The sequence below is a fragment of the Choloepus didactylus genome, chromosome 8, assembly GCF_015220235.1.
Source record: "Choloepus didactylus isolate mChoDid1 chromosome 8, mChoDid1.pri, whole genome shotgun sequence".
NCBI lineage: Eukaryota > Metazoa > Chordata > Mammalia > Pilosa > Megalonychidae > Choloepus > Choloepus didactylus.
In genome coordinates this window covers 5,509,177-5,528,379 of record NC_051314.1, presented here as the reverse complement: position 1 = coordinate 5,528,379, position 19,203 = coordinate 5,509,177, and the positions used below count along the sequence as shown (strand labels likewise).

The following is a 19,203-nucleotide window of genomic DNA, read 5'->3' as shown; positions in this document are numbered from 1 at the left end:
TTCAAGTCCAGGCCCTAAAATTTGCCCAATTCGCTCCCAGGTGGCCGAGTCACTGTGGCTGGGGAAGGAGGAAATGGAAGTAATGGCTAATGGGTGCAGGGTTTCTCTTGGGGGGGATGGAAACGTTCCAGAATTGACTGCGGAGATGGCTGGATGGTTACATTGTACCTGTTGTGAATTTGTGAGCCGCAGAGCTGGGCCCCGACCCCGGACCCCTGCCCCTCAGACAGAACCTCACCCACCCCCAGGACAGGGCACCTTCTCCATTCAGCCTCCCGCTGCACAACCAGGCCCAGGGCCCCGTTTGCCAGTGCCCGCTGTCCAACACTGGCTCCCACGCTCTCCCCTTCTTCCCTGCCTCATTTTGTCGCCCTCTGGGTATCTCCCCAGCACCAAACACAGCCCCCCCCCCCACCTCCTGGCCAGACCCCCAGAGTCCAGGGTGAGGCGCTCACCACACCTGTCCGTCCAGCCCCTGCCAGGGACCTGCCCCGGAGCTGAGTACACGCAGGGCAAAACCGACACGCCACGCAGGGGGCTGAGGGGCTGGGACGGGCTTCGCCAGACAGTGGAGGTGGGGGGCAGTGGGAGGGGGCAGCTGGGGGGCTGGGGTGTAGGTGGTCAGGGGGCCCCCTCTCAGGAAGGGAGCCACACAGAGGTGCAGGGAACAGTGTTCCGGGCAGATGGAAGAGTGTGTGCGAAGGCCCTGAGGTGGGAGTGAGTGAGGCGTGTGAGGTGTGAGCAGCAGGAGTGGCAGTGGGTGAGTGCCTCGGGAGTCACCAAGAGGGCTCTGGATTTTATCCTCGGAAGACGGGAACCCCCTGGAGGGAGTCGATGTGACTTACATATAAGAGACCTCAGTGGTCCTGGTAGCACGGGTGGAAGCAGGGGCACCAGGCGGAGGCCATGGCAAGGGTTCTGGTGACCAACGGGGGCTGGGCCAGAAGGGGGAGGCAGCCAGTGGCCAGATTTGGAGCCAACAGGATTTGCAGGTGGATCGACAAAGAGGGTGGGGAAAGAGGAGCCCAGAAGGGCTCCCAGGTGTGGGGCCTGAGAGCCGGGGGGCTTCCTCCAAGAGGGGGGCACTTGAAAATGACCAGGTTTGGGGGCAGTCTAGAGACTGCTAGGGCTGTGGGCAGCTCGAGGTGCCCATGGGGCAGCAGGGGGAGGTGACCCCCCAGCACTGGGGCCAACCCCAAATGTGCCTGGGGCGCACGTGCATGGCCTTGGCCAGGATCTTTCCCTGGACGGGGGAGGTGAGGACTGGGGTAGGGTCTGGAGGCTTCTCTCTGTGGGAGGGCTTTGTGTCAGGTGGGCACCCCCCAGCAGGAGAGCAGAGCAGGGAGGCTGGGGCAGAAGTGGGGTACAGGTGGATGGGTGGGGGCCGAGTCACCTCCAGAGGCCTGAGCTATCCCCACCCCACCTGCACCCCCAAGCTCCTCACCAGCTGGAGTGGGTGGGTGAGGACTGCACCCCCCGCCAGTTTAGATATGGCGAGATCGAGGCTCAGAGAGACGAGGCAGCCCTGGGTCACACCACCAGCTCCTGTGTCACGAGGTGGGCTGGGGTCCAGGTCCCTGGGCCATGGTCCACAGGGGGCCCTTGGGAGACCACTGGGCATAGGAGCTGGGCCTGAGAATCTCAGGGACCCAGGCAGGGCCCAGAGTGTCCCCTGGGCTCAGCTCAGCTTTGGGCGGCCCCGTCTGTGGCCTGGGGCCAGTCCCTCTTGACCCCTGGCATGGGGAGTGCCCACTCCCTGCCTGCTCAAGCTGGTCTCAGATCTGCATCCTCAGGACACACAGGGCCCGAGCCGACGGAGCAGGGGAGACATGGGCTCAGACCAGGGGACACTGGGGAGACGCGGGGATGGTGGAGGAGGGACAGCGGGCACCAGGGGAGCCCAGAGATGCCCACTGGGCCCTGGGTAGGCCCAAACCCCTAATTCTGCTGATGAGGAGACAGAAGCCCAGAGCCCTGGCTGGCCGCCACCCCGCAAGCCTGGTCAGGGGTTTGGAGTCGGAGCCTGGTGGGACCACCCAGGTCCCACCCAAGCTGCGCCCGGGGACACCGGACAGGTGGCTTCACCCCCGTGTGCCTCGGTTCCTGCACCTGTGGAGTGGAGGGACCAACAGCAGCACCTCACTGGGCAAGGAGAGCCGCGGGGTGTGCGCGATGCAAGGGGGCTGCTTGCACCATCGCCCTCAGAGTGGGCACAGACCCTGGGCCCTGCAGGCCTGGGAAGCGGGCAGGCGAGTGGGGGGCAGCAAACCTCATTAGCACTGTGTGTGCCCATGAGAGTAGGTGTGTGATGTGTACACGTCTGCACAATTGTATGTGCGTGTGTGTACGTGTGTGTGCCTGTGTGTGTGCATGTGTGTGCATCTGTGACGTGTGTGCCCGCACAAGGACATGAGCGTGTGCATGTGTGTGTGTGCATGTGTGTGTGCGTGCACGTGGGGCTCTCTCCGTGTGTCTCTGCCTCTCCATCCTTTTCTGCCTCTGCTCCTCTTTGTCCCTCTGTCGCTCTCGGTCCCTCTGTCTCCCCCCAGCTCCGCCCTGGCCCCGCGGCTCGGGCTGAGTCAGGGGCTCCTCGCTAAGCTCTCCCCTGCTGCTGTCATCAACAGAGCGCGGGAGCAGCCGGGCCAGGCCCGAACACGCCAGCGCACCCGGGTGCCCGTGGCCTTTGCTCCGCCTCAGCGGAGACCCTCACCCACCGCCGAGCGGCCCCGCGGGCGGGGCGGGCTGCAGCTGGGCAGCGACTGTCATGTCCCACCCAACGCATAGGACCGGGGGTCACTGAGGCCCAGGGCAGGCAGAGATGGGTCCGGGGCCACGTGGCAAGGGGAGGCACGGAGCTCGGGGTCCGCATCCCGAGCCCTGCACCCTGAGCTGGGCCTGGCCTTCTGTGAGCTCCCCCTCGGCCCCCCACCACTGGCAGCTCTGGGGGTGGCTGGGGAGGCTTTCTGCCAGCTCTGCCCTCATCCGGGGCTTGCAGCAAAATCAGGGCCCCCCCTTGCCTCCCGGCACCCAGACCCCTCTGGGCATGGTGGTTGAGTGGGTCCCTGTGCGGCCCAGGGTGAGTCAGCCCCCCATCTGTGGCATGAGGAAAGAGGCCCTGAAACGAGGGAGCTGTGTGAAGGGACCCCCACCCATGCCCGGGCCCACAGCAGGGCCGCAGGAAACAGCTGATTGTCGCACAGCAGCAGGAGGTGACTGAGGTCCCTGCTCGGCCTTGCCCTCGGGGACTGTGTCCTGCCTCAGGGGCCCAGAGCCCCTTGTCCAGGGGAACCCTTGAGGGGAGCCCCAGTGTGGGCAACTTGGGGCTGGGGAAGCAGGAGGCCTCCCTGCCCCCCATTCTGAGGGGCAACCTCCAGGTCCTGAGTGGGCCCCAGCCCATCCTGATGCAGGTGGGTAGACCGAGGCCCCGAGAGCACGAGAGCGTGGCGCCCTCTCCCCTCCCGAGCCCACCTCGCCTCCCCCAACGGCCTGGTCTACCTGCCGGGACCCTGCCCAGGGGGGTGGAGACTTCCTGTCATGGACCCAGTCCAAGGGCCCTTCGAGGGCTGTGTGGAGGGACCCGGGGCTGGAAGGACAGACCACCCACCCAGACCCCGGCCCCTGGTTCATCGGCAGGGCCCGGCCTGCTGCCCCCCAGAAGGCACCTCTACAGTCACCTCAGGAATCCCCCTCCTGGGGGGTAGCTGGCCTCCCAGGGGAGGGGACTGAGCCCCAGCCCGGCCCCCCAGTCACCTCAGGCCTGGCCCCCCAGGGCCTCCGTGCTGCATTCTGAACCCCGAGCCGGCCAGAGAATCCCTGCCTCCCAGCTGACTGTCGGACCCCTGCCTTTGAGGCCCCAGTCACCCGCTGTGCTCCGAGCCTCGGAAACATCCGTCCTGTGGCTGCCTCAGGCTGGGCCTCCAGAAGGGGAGGGTGGGGGTGGGTGGGAGGTGGCAGGGTCCTCAGCCCCTCTGAAGCCCCCCCCCCACAGCGGGGGGCCCTGGGCCAAGAGGGTGCGGCCCTCCCATCACAGCCCCTCCCACCCGTGCTCACCAAGGCCCCAAGCTCTGAGATGGCGGGGGAGGGGGCCTCCCCCACCCCCAGAGCCCTGCCCCAGACCCAGCATCCAGCAGGCGCTCAATGCATGCAGGCTGAAAGACAGACGGCGACCGACAGAAGGGAGCCACCCTCCAGGCCCCTTCCTCCCATACCTTGAGCTGCCCCCAGTCACCCTCGGCCCTGGGGTCCACCGAGCTGGCACTGGGGGACGAGGTCCCAGAAGGGGATAGATCCGGGTTCAAATCTCAGCCCTGCCCCTCCCCAGGGTGACCGTGGGTCTCTAGCCACCTCAGAGAGAAGCACTGCCCAACAGGAGCCTAAACCAGCCACAGAGTACTTCAAAATGTTCTAGAAGCCACACTAAGAAAAGTGAAAAGTAAGCATGTGAGATTACTTTTAACAGCATAGTTTATTTAGCCAATATTGACAAAGCATTATTTCAACATGGAATCAATAAAAAATTATCAGTGCAGTATTTTGCGTGCTTCATGTGTGCGAAGGCTCCGAGCGCGGCGTCTTACATTTAACAGCACATCTCCGCACCCGCCTTGTTTCCAGCGTTTGCTGTAGCGGACAGTGCGGCCCCAGGGCCCTCATCCCTGCAGGAGGCCAGACCGCCCCTGGGTCTGGTTTGCAGAGCCCGGGCCGGGTGTCAGCAGGCCGCAGGGGCACAGGCCCAGGAGCCCCCCTCTTCTCCGGGGCCCCAGCCACGGACCAGCAGGGCAGCCTGGAGGCCTCGCCCCTCAGACACCCCAAGCAGAGGCCGTCTGCCCTCCTCCCATGTTCCAGGGCCTGGAGGCCTTTCCGGAGCCCTGACTCTGCCCGGCCAGTGGGCTCAAGCTCGGGGCTCCAACAGGCAAACACCCTGGAAAGCCACTCCCAATGCAAATTGCACCCACAAACAAACAGGTTGGGAGGGAGCTGCCCTGCCGCCCCGGGGCCGCTCATGTGAGCCGGGATTAGGGCAGCCCTATGCCTGGTCATGGCCGAGGCCGGCACATGACGGGCAGACGCAGCCTTCCAAGGAAGCCCCATGGGGGGCGGAGACCCAGCACACACAGCCGCAGCCCCTGTGCCCAATGTCAGCGGGTCCCAGGGGGCTCCGGGCCCAGGTGGGGGTGTGGCAGGGACTGGAGGGGGCCAGCGTGCAGAGAGAATCCCCTGCTGCCTCTGCCCCTCCAGCCCCAGGGCTCCCTCCTCCACCCCCCTTGACCCCTGATGTCCTTGCAGTTCCTGGAAAATGCCGTCCGTCCTCTGCCTCTGGACCTTAGCACATGCCGTTCCTTCCACCGGAACCCGCTTCCCTGCACTCACCCCCAGGCTGGCCTGGGTCACTCCGACCGACCCTCCCTGGGTTCTCAACCTGCTTGTCACCTCTTCAGGGAAGCCCTCACCAACAATCGTAACTTGGTTGTGGGCCCCGAAGGACACTTCCTGACGTCCTCAGGGACCCCAGGTTCTCAGAGACTTCCCTGGAACACAAGGTTCACCCCCATTCTCATGTCTCCCCCTCAGCCCTCAGGTGACCCACCCTTGGGCAGTCAATAGCCAGGTGAGAACACGGTCACCCCCAACTTGCTTCCAGCTAACAGGAGAGACAGGCGGGGAGGACCCTGGCCAAACGCCTCCCTTGAAAAGTGAGGAGCAGGCCTGGGGAAGGCTGGAGGGTGGGGGGCTGCCAGGCCTGAGGGAACCCAGGCGATGTCAGGGAAGGGAGGCCCAGAGTGGGCCTTGAGCCCTTGAAGGGAGCACAGCAGCCAGCACCGGGGGCCCCACGGCAAAGCCAGCCCAGGGCAGTCAGAAGAAAGATCTAGCTAAGGGGCAGGAGTGAGTTCCCTGTCCCTGGAAGCATGCAAGCAGCAGCACCAGGTGCTGGAAGAGGGATTGGGATTTTGCACAGGGGGCCAGTTTGTCCCTTTAAAGAGGTTCCCTTTAGCCCCGAAGATGTAGGCATGGCCCAAAGTCACAGGCAACCCCACCCACCCAGGCTGTTCCCCCTCTCACAGCCAATCATTAATTGGCACGGGGTGAGCGGCTGCCCCCCGAGTGCCCCCCGGCCGCCTGCCAGCTCGTGGCCCGGCTCCCATCCCGTGCCTGGGGCCCCCAGCAGCCCCCACAGGGCTCGGCCCCTCTCCCGGCTCACGCCTCCAGCACCCAGGCCTGGCAGGGGCACGAAGCACCAGGAGGTGGGGGGCTGTGGCCTGGCTGTGGCCAGAGAAGACCAAGGAGGGGACAGAAAGGCACCCCCAGAGGGAATGAGCGGTAAACAGGCAGAGCAGAGGGGAAGGGCCTCCCGGGCTGAGGGAACAGCAGCTGCCGAGGCCCAGAGGTGGGACGAGCCGGAGGTCCCCGTGGGTCGGCCACAACGAGCAGCCCCCAGAGAGCCACCGAGCCGGTCCTGGTCCCAAGGGAGAGGTGGTGGCCGGAGACAGGGTGGGGTCAGCAGGTCCCCGGGCAGGAAGGAGCTCCCCGGCTGGGGGGCACCTGGGGAAGCCAACACCTCCCGGCCAGGGAGGACTCGGAAGGAGCAGCCAGCGAGGTGAGGGGAGCTGGGGCCGGGCCCGGACCTCCCAACCCAGGGACGCGGAGGTCACTAAGGGCCCCGACAAGGAGGGCCAGGGGCGAGGAAGAGGGCAGCGGGTGTGGACAGCTCTGCCGAAAAGCGTGGCTCGGACAGGCTTGAGCACGAGTGGGTGGTCCTCGGGGGGGCTTCCCTGGGTGCGGAGCCTGCGGGCTCGGGTGCTCTCGGGGGAGAGGGGGCAGGGAAGCAGGACGGGCCCGGGCACAGCAGCCGGGGGAGGCCGCGGCCTCGTGGCCTGGGTGGAGACCAGCTTCCTTCCACCTGCGCCCGCGGGGAGCTCTGGGCCCCTCGGCCACGGCCGCTCCTGGTGTGGGGACAGCTGTGGCCACTCTCAGGCCCCGGTCCTGCCAAGGGCCAGAGTTCAGAGTTCCCCTCGCGGAATCTCAACAGCATTTAAACACTCAGCAAAGGGGACAGGGGGCTGGCGGGGCTGCTCCCCCAGGGCCACCCTTCAGGCTTTGGACCGTCAGTGGGAGATGATTTCTCGGGGTGCCATCATAAAACCCCTGCCTGGCGGGGAGAGGCCATAGTGTCCAGCACACCCTCTGTAACCATGGCAACCACAGCAACTTCTCGGTCGTGGAACGGGGATGCTCACAGCCGCCTCAGAGCCCAGAGCCTCGGGGGTGCCCCAGGCTGACAGCCCCCCCACACTGGGGTGCAGGGGCAGGGGCACTCCACCGCTGCCCTGCGGGTGCTCGGACGGAGGGAGCTGCACTTGGGTGGTGGGGCCCTAGGGAGGGGGGCGGTGCCACCTTCCTGGCTGAGCCAGGAGCCACCCACAGCCTGCTCACCGCAAAGGGGCCCCCGGGGGCTTTCCGCGCCACCCCCAGCCCTGTGCCAGCCTTCCAAGGCTTGAGGACTCGGCCCTGCTTGGCCCTGGCTCCTCAGCCCGTGGGGAATCAGGAGGCCGTGCCGTGCCCGTGGGCTGGGAGCTGAGCTAACAGGGCTCCCTGGCTTACTTGGCCCTGCACCCTGAGTTAGCGCTCCCCAGGTTAGCGCCCCCCGCCACGTGACCCTACCTCGTCCTCACCCCCACCCTCATTCATTCAACGGCAATTAACTGAGCCCACTCACAGGGAGCTCAGATGACAAACGAGGAAACTGAGGCCCCAAGCTGCCCCAAGGGTCGTGCCCAAGGTCATGCGGCTGGATTCAAACCCAGGCCACTTCCAGAAATGCCACTTTTTCCTTGAAGCCCCTCCCTGGGCTGCCAGATGGGCTCTCTCTGTGCCTCAGTTTCCTCATCTGTAAAATGGGCACATGAGCCCCTTTCTTGGGGCTGTGAAGACAGGGAGAGGAGGCATCAGCAGCGGCAGGGCTCGGTCAGCACGATGCGTGCCCCCAGCTGAGGAGCTCCAGCGGCCTCCACGTCCTCTTGTCTCTGCCCATCGCTCCTTGTCAAATTGGAAGGTCACCCTCTCCCCCAGTACCGACACCGCCTGCACACCCCACCCACCCTGCCCTCCAGCCACCGGGCCCCAAACCCAGCACACTGGAGCTGTCTGCCCCCTTCACCCATGCTGTTCCCTCGGGCTGGAATTCCCTTCCCCTCGCGGAATCTCAACAGCATTTAAACAGCACGTGCCGTGAGCCGGCGCTCTTCTCACTCAACCCCCGGCAGCCCACATGGCAAATACCATGACGTTCCCCATCATTCAGGCGCAGAAACGGAGGCACAGAGAGGCCGAGCGCAGGCATCGGTCCGCACCTTTGGGGTGCAGAAGCAGGTATGCCCGGCCCTGCGTGCCCCCAGCCTGCCAGGCTCACACCCATGCTGGGACGACGTGCCCTGGCCACGGCCCAGAGTGAGGCCCACGCCTGCCCACTCGGGCCAGCCCTGGGTCTCCATGGAGGGGGCCTGGCACCCCAGCCACCCCAGCCCCGAGGCCAGGCCCCACGAGCCCGGAGAGCCCTTACCTACTCGGAGCTCTTGCCCGAAGACAGTCTTCTCTCCAAGGGCGGAGCAGTTCCATCGGCCGAAACGGAACTGGTACTGGCACTCGTTGATGCCCATCTGAGCCCCCTCCCCAATCACGATGATGGCATCGGGCCGGCTCTGGCAGATGGCGCGCTGCCGCGGGGCCAAGCCGGGGATCTTGTTGCAGATGATGTTGGCTCCCAGGGCCACCACGGAAGACAGCGCTCTGTGGGGTGGGAGAGGGACAGGTGGTGAGATGGGGGGCTCGGTCTGCAGCCGGCGGAATTTACCAGCACCCACCGCGAGCCAAGTGCCGTTCACCACTGAACGAAGCACGGACGCCCGCCTTCCAGGGGCTCACACGTGTGATTCCAGCTCGAGAAGGCCCTCACGCCCTGCTTCCGCCCCAGAACTGCAAATCCCATAGAATCGCAGGAACGTGGAATCCTGAGACCCAGTCATCGCAATTCCCATGGAATCACAAATCCCACAAATCACGATCCTGTGGAATTGCAAGAACCACAGAATCACAAGTCCCACGAATCACAAATCCCACAAATCTCAAGCCCCACAGATCTAGAGTCCCACAGATCTCAAGTCCCAGGGATGACAACTACCACAAATCAGAAGTCCCACAGAATTTCAAGTCCCATAAAACTTCAAGTTCCACGGACTGGCAAGCCCCATGGAATCACTGAACTTAAGTTCCACAGCTCCCCAAGCTTCTGAATCAGACACGCAGATCCTTCAGGGCAGAGAGCTCCACACTTGGGATCTCTCAGCTGTCTATTTGGGACCATCTGCAGCTGCCCCCAAGCAGCACACCCCAATCCCAGACAACCAGGACTTTTGTAAACCCCGAGTCTTCCTGGGTCCCTGGGGTTGGCAAGCTGCTCAGCGGTCCGGCCCGGGCTGGGGGCCAAGCCCATCAGTGCTGACTTTTCTTTAGCCCACATGCAACCTGGGGACGGCACTTGCCTCTCTGGGCCTCAGTTTCCACATCCATGAAATGGGTTTATAATAACTGCACCCCGGCCCAGATGGGTGAACCACGGGAGAAGCGCCACATGTGAGGGACAGCGATTGTTATCATCCACTCATTTCTGGGTGACCAGGCTCGCTCGGGGAGGAAACAGGCCTGGCGTGACTCGTGAATCGAGCACCTGCTGCGTACGTGGCTGTGTGCAGAGGCCTCACTGCATCGTTGTATCCTCAAGGCAGGCCCTGACTCATCCCAGCAACCACAGGGACGGAGGCCCCTGGCAGGGCCACACTTGCCATGCTATTTCTTTATAGGAGATGTTATCACAGGGATGGGCCGGCTTTTTTCTGTTTTTAAACTGAGATGAAATTCACATAACATAAAGTTAACCTTTTTAAAGTGAACAGTTCAGTGGCATTTAGTACATTCATAATGTTGTGCAAACCCAGTCTCTATCTAGTTTCAGAACATTTTGATGGTCCCTAAAGGAAACCCCATATCCATTTGGCAGCTACTCCCCATGCCCCCGGCAACCAACCGTGTTCAGTCTCGAAGGATCTGCCCATTCTGGACGTTTCTGATTCGTGCAGTCACAGCACATCACCCCGAGACAGGTTTCTTCCACATGCCATGAATTCTAGGCTCACCTGTGCTGCCGCCTGGATCAGAACCCATTCCTTTTCATGGCTGAATAATATTCCATCGTCTGTATATAACACATTTGCTTTGTCCATTCACCAGCCGATGGACACTTGGGTTGTTTCCACCTTTTGGCTCTTGTGGGTCATGGCACTGTGAGAATTCACGTACGCGTATCTGAGTCCCCATTTGAGACAGGGATACCTAGGAGTGCAGTGGCCAGGGCATATAACAACTCTGTATTTAACTTTTTGGGGAACTGCCAGTGTTGTGGCTGCACCAATTGCCTGGTTGTAAGCACCCAGGGGAAAGGGGGTGGCAAGGCGGAAGGAGGGGAGACCAATGGGCAACAGACGGATTTCAGAACAGCTTCTGGCTTTGAAACGACAGACGGGGACTCTGGTGAGGGGACAGGAGCGGAGTTGGGGGGGGCACAACCAGGGACCCCCCAGAACTGACACCTTCTGCTCTGACCCCTTGGCACGGTTCTGGGCCCTCCTTCTGCCCGCTGCCAGCCCCGTTCCGGAGGGACATGAGTCTGTGTTTTTCCAGGGCAGCCGAGCACCCAAAACCAGCTGGGAAAATCCCCGGGCGGCTGAGCCCACAGCACGTGCCGCAGCCCGCAGGGCGGCCCAGCCCCAGCCGACACCCGATCGCCGCAGCCCGCCCACCTCGCCACCCTCCCATGCCCGCTAATCTGGCCCGGGACCCCCCTGGGTCTCCCACGGGCACAATGGGGCAGCAACGCTAGGCTGGTGTTAGGGGAGGGCACTGGGGCGGGTGGGGCTGAGAGCGGGCTGGAATCTGGGGAATTCAGCCCAGAGTAACTGTAGATCCTTGGAAAACCAACCTGGGGAAATGAGATGGATGGGAAACCTGCCGGGCACCGGCCTCCAGGCCACGGGTCAGAACCTGCTTTGGAGCCTGGACGCTGAGAGCACCGCACCCTCTCCCCAAATCCTCCCGGCTCTCAGGCTGCAGAGCCCCTGCTGCCTGGGGTAAGAACCTGCGGAGAGTGACGTTGCCAGCACCCTGTCACCCCCCTGCTCGGAGGCCATCCGTAGCTCCCCATCGCTCTCAACTCCATCACCCACAGGGGGAGGGCTCCAGGGATCTGGTCTCCAAAGACACCACCAACATCACCATCCCCTCCACTTCCCGTCCCCCCATGTCTGCCTGGGATGTGCTCCCCTCCCCTTTTCTGTCTGGCAAACCCTACTCCCCCTTCCAGGCCCACGGGAAGGCCCTCTGTGCTCCGAGTCCCCTGTGCCCCGAGCCCCCTGTGCCCCGACTGGAGGAGACCCCCGGTGTGCACCTGTCTCATGAGTACCGAGCTGAGCCCACCATCCCCGAGCTCGGCGTCCCTTCCAGAAGGGGAACACCTCGGGGGTGCAGCCAGGGCAGAGCCAAATCTGGCCCTCAGGGACTGGCCCAGCGGCGCAGCCCAAATGTGCCCGCAGGACGGATGGATGAACGATCAAGTGGACACTCAAGAATCATGCCTTAAAGAACCCTTACACCTCAACAGCCAAAAGGCAAACCACCAGATAAAAAACTGGGCAAAGGATCTGAAGAGACATTTCTCCAGAGGAGATACACAAATCGCCAATAACTGCACGAAAAGATGCACCGTGGCTTTGCTCCCTGGGGAAATGCAGATCATAAACCACAATCAGGTGCCACCTCACAGCCACTAGGGCGGCCACTATTAAAAAAACGGAAAACAGCAAGTGTTGGTGTGGATGCGGAGAAACGGGCACCTCGTGCATGGCTGGTGGGAACGGAAAATGGTGCAGCCGCTGTGAAAAACAGTTTGGTGGTTCTCAGAAAGTTCAACATAGAATTGCCATATGACTCAGCAATTCCGCTTCTAGATACATCCCCCAAAGAATTGGAAACAGGTTCTCAAACAAAAACCTGTACACAAATGTGCATAGCAGCCTTATTCACAGCAGGCAGAAGGTGGAAACGACCCAGTATTCGTCAACAGATGAATGGATAAACGAAATGTGGCACAGCCACACAATGGAATACTATTCAGGCGTGAAAAGGAATGAAGTTCTGATGCATGCGACTACATGGATGAATCTCGAAACCCTTATGCAAAGTGAAAGAACCCAGACACAAAAGGTCACGTATTGCCTGATCCTATTTCTATGAAATGTCCAGGGTGGGCGAATCCCTGCAGAAAGAATGCAGATTGGTAGTCACCAGGTGAGGAGACGGAGGGGTGGGGGGAAACTGCCAAATGGGTGTGGGGTTTTCATTTGGGGTGACAGAAAAGTTCCACAACTAGAGAGAGGTGGCAGTGACGGAAGATGACAAATGTACTAAATGCCACAGAGATGTACCCTTTAAAATGGTTAAAGTGGGAAACGCTACGTCCTGTCTACTTTACCACAATAAATAAAAGAATGTCTCTATGTCAAGCTTCGCCACCCCAAGACATAGAATCCAGGTGACGGCCCACAGGAGCCTTGCCCGGCTAATCCCCACTTTGCCTCAGCTGTCTGCCTCGCTGGGGTGGGGGGCTGCTGGAGAAGGGGGCCCGGAGCCCCACCCACCCCTGGCGCTGCCGGTGCCTGGGTGAAGGGCACTGTGAGGGCATCAGGAAACCGAGTCTCACCTTTGCACCAGGACCCTCAATAACCAGACACGACTGATAACTCAAAAATAATTTCACAACTGTTTCCCTTTGAGTTTCGGTTTTTTTCCACTCATAATCCTAAATCCTCCCTTCCTGGGCACCAACCCGGGAGCCTGGGGCCTCCGGTGCGTCTCAGGGAAGCGTTGCCGTCCCCACGCCACAGGTGCAGACACTGGAGCTGGGGTGCGGAGGGGGCCTGTCCGGAGCGGCCCGGCGGCCTCGGGCCCAGGGCCCCACGCTCAGGTGGAGGTGGCGTGGGGCGGGCTGGCAGTGGGTGTGCACCAAATACTAGCGGATTGCCTTTCCTTGCTTAAAATTCCTCAGGTCGTTCACTCAGGCATCCCAGGCTGCCCCTCCTCTGCCCTCCCCCACCCTCCACGTGCGCGTCCAGCTGGCCGGGCACCCCCCCCCCGGCCCCTCGCTGGCCTTGCCCGCTCTTCTTTCCACCCAGAGGGGAGGCGGCTGCAGATGTGGGCGACGGGGACTGACCCCGTCGGAGGCCATCAGAGTGGAAAATGGGATAAAAACATATACTAACCAAATAACCAGTGCTTCGGAGGAGGCAGACAAGTGGGCACAAGGAACATTCTGGAAGAACTGGCAGTTTGGGTGTGAAGCAAACCACCCCGCAGAGTGGGCTTGGCTCTCACCTCCAAGCAAGAAAAACTCCTCTGGGCCGGCTACCTGCCCAGATGCCACCCAGGCGCCCCGAGAAAGGCGGGCCAGCGAGGGTCTGAGGGGCAGAAAGCACAGAGAAGCCAGGCAGGGGCGTCTGTGTGTAGGTCCGTGACTTTCTCCCTGGAAAATTCTGCCCTGGGTGCACGTCCCTGTGCTGCTCAGGTGCACTGAGACACAGGATGGGCAAAGCTGGAAGTCTGGAAACTTCCCTTACTCCTGGCCGGGGCCAGGCCACAAAGGAAGTGGGCCCTGAAGACAAGAAGCTCTCCGCCGTCCCCCGCAACTGCCCACTGGGCCCTCCAGCCTCAGACCGGGTACACACTTGTGTGCAACGCTTCCCGGCACTGGGTTCGAGCCGGTGCCGTGCAAGGTGCGGTCTGTGGGGTGCTAGAAAGATCTTTCCACCTGCCAGAATGGCTCAAAGGGGAGGGGGTCGCCTCCAGGGATGAGTCCAGTGGTGGAGAGAGAACACCGCAGCCCCTCCGTCCACTGCCAGGAGACGGGTGGGGGCAGGAGTGGCCAAGAGGCTGACACAGGTACGAGAGTGCCCCAGCAGCCCTGGGGGGCAGTGGCTAGGAATGCGGGTGCTGACCCACCCTGCTCTGCTACTTCCCAGGTACGTGACCTGAGGCAAGTTTCTCCGGCTCTCTGTGCCTCAGTCTCCTCATCTGTAAAACGCAGTAGTAACAGCCCTGATCCCTCGCAGCACCCTCAGGAGGGGTCCGTGACGTCAAGTGCAGAGCCTCTGGCCGGCCGGCAGCGAGCTGTGTGGCTGTTGGCGTGAGGCAGGTCCCCAGCTCTGATGGCCCGGCCTCTGAGCCCCAGGATGCAGCCCTCCGCTGGGGAGGGGGACCAGCTGTGGCCCCCCCTCTTGGGGGGCCCAATGCTTCACCCCACAATTCTGGAGCCAGCTGCCCACCACCACTGGGCTCTTCCCTGGGTCGGCTCTCCCCCACTGGCCCAGCCGTCTCCCTCTGGGGTCTTCACACCAAGAGAAGTGAGCGCTCATGGTCCCCTGAGGACATGTCCATGCGGGTACCACACGAGCACAAACCGAAGCAGCAAACCAGATGTCCACCCACAGGGGAACAGAGGAATAGACCGTGTTATATTCACCGTGGAATACTACGCAGCGACGAGAAGAGGGAAAAACGCAGACACAGGTGAATCCGAGCAGAAGCAGCCAGACATGCGAGCTCCTTGCCCCGGATTCGGGCCACGTGCCCGCCCACCCCAGCCCTGCCCCTAAGGAGGGGCTGGCCCAGGCCCCCAAAGCCCCCACGAGTGCTTGCTGGGAGCGGTCAACACCAGGCCAGGGTGTCCACACACGGACAAGGCGTCCGGGAATTACTTTTAATGTTGAGATTTCCTTATTTCATTTTAATTAACTAGTGTAAGAAAACTGAGAGTTTTTTATTCTTGCCTGATTCTGCCAACCCGACTTTTCTCCAAGGTTTGGTATTTTACTATTGCGCTTTGTTTGCTGGGTATGACTTACCTAGAGCAAAGTGCAGAAATCTCAAGTGAGATTTCCACGTGTGCCTCCATGGAACCACCACCCACTGGAGATACAGACCGTCCCGGCACCCCACAGGCTGCCTCGGGGCCCCCAGCCAGCACCTCCGCCGTGGGTCGCCCCTGGGCTGACTCTCGTCTTGAAGATAAGTTCTGCTTGTCCTAGGACTTCTCTTGGGTGATAACATATTGTCTGCTTGTTTCTTGTCCGGCTTCCTTGGCTCAGCTTCACCTGTCTGGGTGTGTGGCAGCAGCGTCTGCCCCCACCTGCCCTCCTGTTGCCCAGAGGAGCCGGGCCCCCCAGGGAGTCCAGGAGGGGAAAGAGCTCCAGGCCGCAGCCACTCCAGCTAAGACCCTCTTCCAGGACAAGCCCACGTCCGCGGAGGCCTGGCCAGGGCAGCCTCCCTCCTCCAGCATCCTCGGGGAGCACTGCGGAAACCTCACACCTGGCAACAGGGACCCCGCGGCCCAGCAAGGGACCGGAGCAGCATCCTGCCCCACCCCTGTCTCCAGAGGACACCCTCGCTCTGTTCAGAGGGTCGAGTCCCCCCAAAGCCTGCCCTGGCAGGCAGGAGACACTCCCTGGAGTCTAACTTAAATCCCTCCTGCTGTCTGGGCTCTCGCTGTGTGTGTGTGGGGGGGTCTCCATTCTGCCCTCGAAGGCAGAGCGAGCCCTGCTGTGCTCTCGATTCTGGGCTAAGGGGGTCTCCTCGGTGCTCGTAGCTCACAGCCCGGGGGCCAGAGTGCTACAATTATTATTATTACTTCCCAAAGCTCAGAAAAGGAGCCGGAGGCCCAGAAAGGCCCACCTGCCTTCTGCATGGTGCGGTGAGGCAGGGACGGAGCAGGGGTGGACCCCACCCGCATCCCCAGGCAGCTCAGCGCCTGGTCCACCATCCGTGCCCTGTGAGCCGTCCTTCCCTGACCCCCACAAGTGGGTGGTGGGCGGTCATTTGCCTACCTGGGGAAGCCACCTCCCCTGGGACAGGAGCCTGAATTTGGGGGCAGGTTGGGTCAGGGGAGAGCCATCCGTGAGGGGGTCCGGAAGAAGGACACCGACTTGCCCCAAGCTGGAAGGGGCTTCCCGGGCCAGAGGCTGAGTCCCCCTAAACAGGGTCACCCCCACATCCCCCAGGAGGGCAGGGCCCGCTAAGGACCCCGCAGACCCTCTCCCATTGGATGCCTTCCACCCACTGGCCCCTCAGGGAGCTCCAGGGCCCTGTGCTCAACCCCCAGCCAGGGGTCCCCAAAATTGCCCAGCACCCCATCCCAGCCTCCAGCCCAGCCCCCGCCCGAGCCCAAGCACCTTCGCCCAGAGCTCCTTCAGCCCACGCTCCCGGCCCGGGGCGCTCTGTAACTCTCCCCTCTCGGGCATCCTCGGGCAAAATATGTGAAGAATGTTCTAATTATCTGTGATCGGCCGGGAGGCGGGCCTGGGTCCACTCATCCAGGAAGTGACCCGCAAATCCCCGGAGGGCGATGCCTAGCCCCCTTGCCCAGCCCCATGCCCCTCAGGTGGGCAGGGGTTGCACCAGAACTTTCCAGCCACGGATGGGCCAGAGGAGGCTGCCCCTTGGTTCTGGGGCTGGCAGGCCCCTGGGGCAGCATGGGGCAGGGGCTGGAGGTGGCCTCGGGGTTTCTGTCCATCTAATGGGAATGGAAACGCCTGGGGGACACTTGGCCGGTCCCCGAGGTGCAGCAAGCTGTGACTGGCTGAGCCCCACTCCTGCCCCAGGACAGAGCTACCCCCTCACCTGCCCCACAGTGTCTGATGCCCCCAAAAGGCCTCCCTTGGCCCCAGGGAACAGGGCGGCTTCAGAACTAGAAGCTGATGCAAAAGGCTGGGGACCAGTCAGGGCCCCCGACCTTCCTCTGCTCCTCCTCGATCTCCCCTCGGCCCCTTCCCTCTGCTGGGGCTGCAGGTCGGGGGAGGCCTGGAGGAGGCTGGGGCCCGGCCACTCCCTTCCCGGCCTCAGCCGTCAGCTGGCCACCCTGCGGCTACTCTGGGCCTCGGTTTCCTCCTCTGAACATCGGGGACATCCTTTGGCAAGCGCCCCCCCCCCCTTGCCCCCACAGGAAGAACCTGGAACCCGGAGAGGCCCTGGTGGGGGCAGGCCCCCTCGTGCCCACCCCTCACCTGCCCAGACCTCCCTGCCCGAGCAGCACCCACCGTGCACTGCCCCTCAGGAGGGTTCTCCCACCCTGTCCCACCCACCCCACAGGGGGTCTTCAGGGGTGAGGCCCCCCGCCCAGAATAGAACCGCAGGAGAGGTGGGCTTGCGTGGGTCAAGGGGAGGGAGAGGGACAGCAAAGGCACCGAGCAGGGATGGCCTCAGAGGGGTGGGTGGTCACCTCCCGGGGCCCTGCTCAGAAACTGCCCCATCCTGGCCTCGGTTTCCCATCTGTGTAGTGAGAGGCTAAGGCAACAGCCTAGGAGCCCGGAACTATAGCCTAATGAGGGCTGCTCTGGGTTTTGGGGAAGCCAGGGGTCCTGTGTTCAAGTTCTCCTCAGCCTCTCCAAGCCTTGGTTTCCCCAACCGTCCAACGTGGAGAACAGCCCCTCTCGTGGGCAGGGTCCCGCAGGCCGGAGCCACCGACCAGCCCCTCCACTGTGGGTCCTGCCCGCCGCAGCCTTTCCAGGCCACTGCCCCGCTCAGCTCACTGCTTGCAGTGTTCCCGGGGAAGAGGGCAGAGCGTCCACTCGCGCCCTCGCGCCCCCGGCGGGCAGCGCCCTCCCGCCCTCCCCACATAGCTGGCATTCCTGGCCCGGCGTCCCAGGACCCCTCCCTGCAGAGAAACCAGGCGGCGGGCAGGAGGCCCCGGGCAGGGCTGAGGCCGCCAGAGGTGGGCAAGCCATGGGCAGGGACCCTCCACACCCCACACTGGCACAGGGAGCCCAGGGCTGAGGGGGCCCGAGGGCAATGGCGGGTTCATCTAGCCCCCATGCTGTAAATCTGTGAAATCAGAACCTAGCCCAGTCACTGTGACACCCCCCCCACCCCCTGCCCAAACTTCAGACGGACCCTGACATCAGGAATCTTCAAGTCCTCGGGCGGGCATTTGGGACCCACCAAGACACATGGGGTTTAGCACACTGGACCAGCTCTTCCCCTCCAGGGGCACGCTTCCCCCAACTGAGCAAAGTTCCAGGCCCTGCGTGGTGCCTCCTCCTCCAAGAAGTCCTCTGGGTCTCTCCTCCATTCTCCTCCTCCCCCTCTCCAGCCATGGTCACGTCTGCCAGGCCCCCGAGGAGGCAGCTGGGGGTCCAAACTTGGCAAAACCCACCTGGCCAGGGTGTCTCACCCTTCAACCCTTCTGCCATGCCCCAGACCTCCCAGCACCACGGGCACTCTGACTGCACACTTCACTGCCACCCCCACTCCCCAGAGGGGGCACTGACACCCAGAGGCGCCCAGGCCCACATGGCAAAATAGTGCCCAAGCAAGGATGAGAGCCCCCAGCCATGGCCTCAGCCCTGATGCCCAGGGTCTATGTGATGTGGGGGTGCCTGGTGGGCCTGGGTGGGAGCCAACTTGGCCGGGATACCAACCAGAAACCTCAGGACAGACAGACAGAGACGAACGGGCAGGTGGAGCACGTGGGCGGAAGCCTGGCAGGCTCTGCTGGCCCGGGGCCAGGCTGGGAGTCTGGGTGCCCCATGGTGGGGCCAGCGTCTCGGCCTCCCCGGGCCATCTGCCCACGGTGGACAGTGAGCCTGCATCTCCCTGCAGACTGCAGAGCAAGGCCACGCTCCTGCCCGGACCACGGCTCCGCCAGAGTCAGCCCCCCGTGCCCTGCGGCCCAGCTGGGATGACCCAAGGGCCAGCACCTTCAGATCCCACCTCCAAGCCTCAGGGGGGCCCTAAGACTTGACTGAGCAGCACGGGCCCCGAGCACTGCCCCTGCCCCCCCAGTGGCCAGCCCCCAGTCAGGCTTCATCACTCCCATTTGCCAGATGGGGCTTGGAGAGGAAAAGCTCCTCGCCTCAGGCCGGACACGACGCTTGCAGCAGAGCCAAGAACAGGCCCAGGCTCCCCACGGCTCTGCTCCCCACATCGGGGCCCTGTCCCCAGGCCCTGTTTCCTCGCTGTCCCTGGCCCTGCCAGCTGCCCTCCTCCCCGCCCTCCCCATCCCCACCCCATTCCCACCCTCCCCCTCCCTCCTCCTCCCCCGCTGCAGGAATC

The 19,203-nt window shown here is 63.0% G+C and overlaps 1 protein-coding gene across 3 annotated transcripts in view; it reads right to left on the bottom strand.

Moving 5' to 3' along the window:
- The window catches only part of WNT7B (Wnt family member 7B), a 46,134-nt gene that overhangs the window by 15,178 nt on the left and 11,753 nt on the right, over positions 1-19,203 (bottom strand). For 2 of the 3 annotated variants that reach the window (XM_037846293.1, XM_037846291.1), the window contains exon 2: positions 8,558-8,784. In XM_037846293.1, the coding sequence (XP_037702221.1) occupies positions 8,558-8,784 (227 nt within the window). Of the gene's footprint in view, positions 1-8,557; positions 8,785-14,100; positions 14,134-19,203 lie in introns of those variants that run through there. The other variant, XM_037846294.1, reaches the window with a different exon arrangement.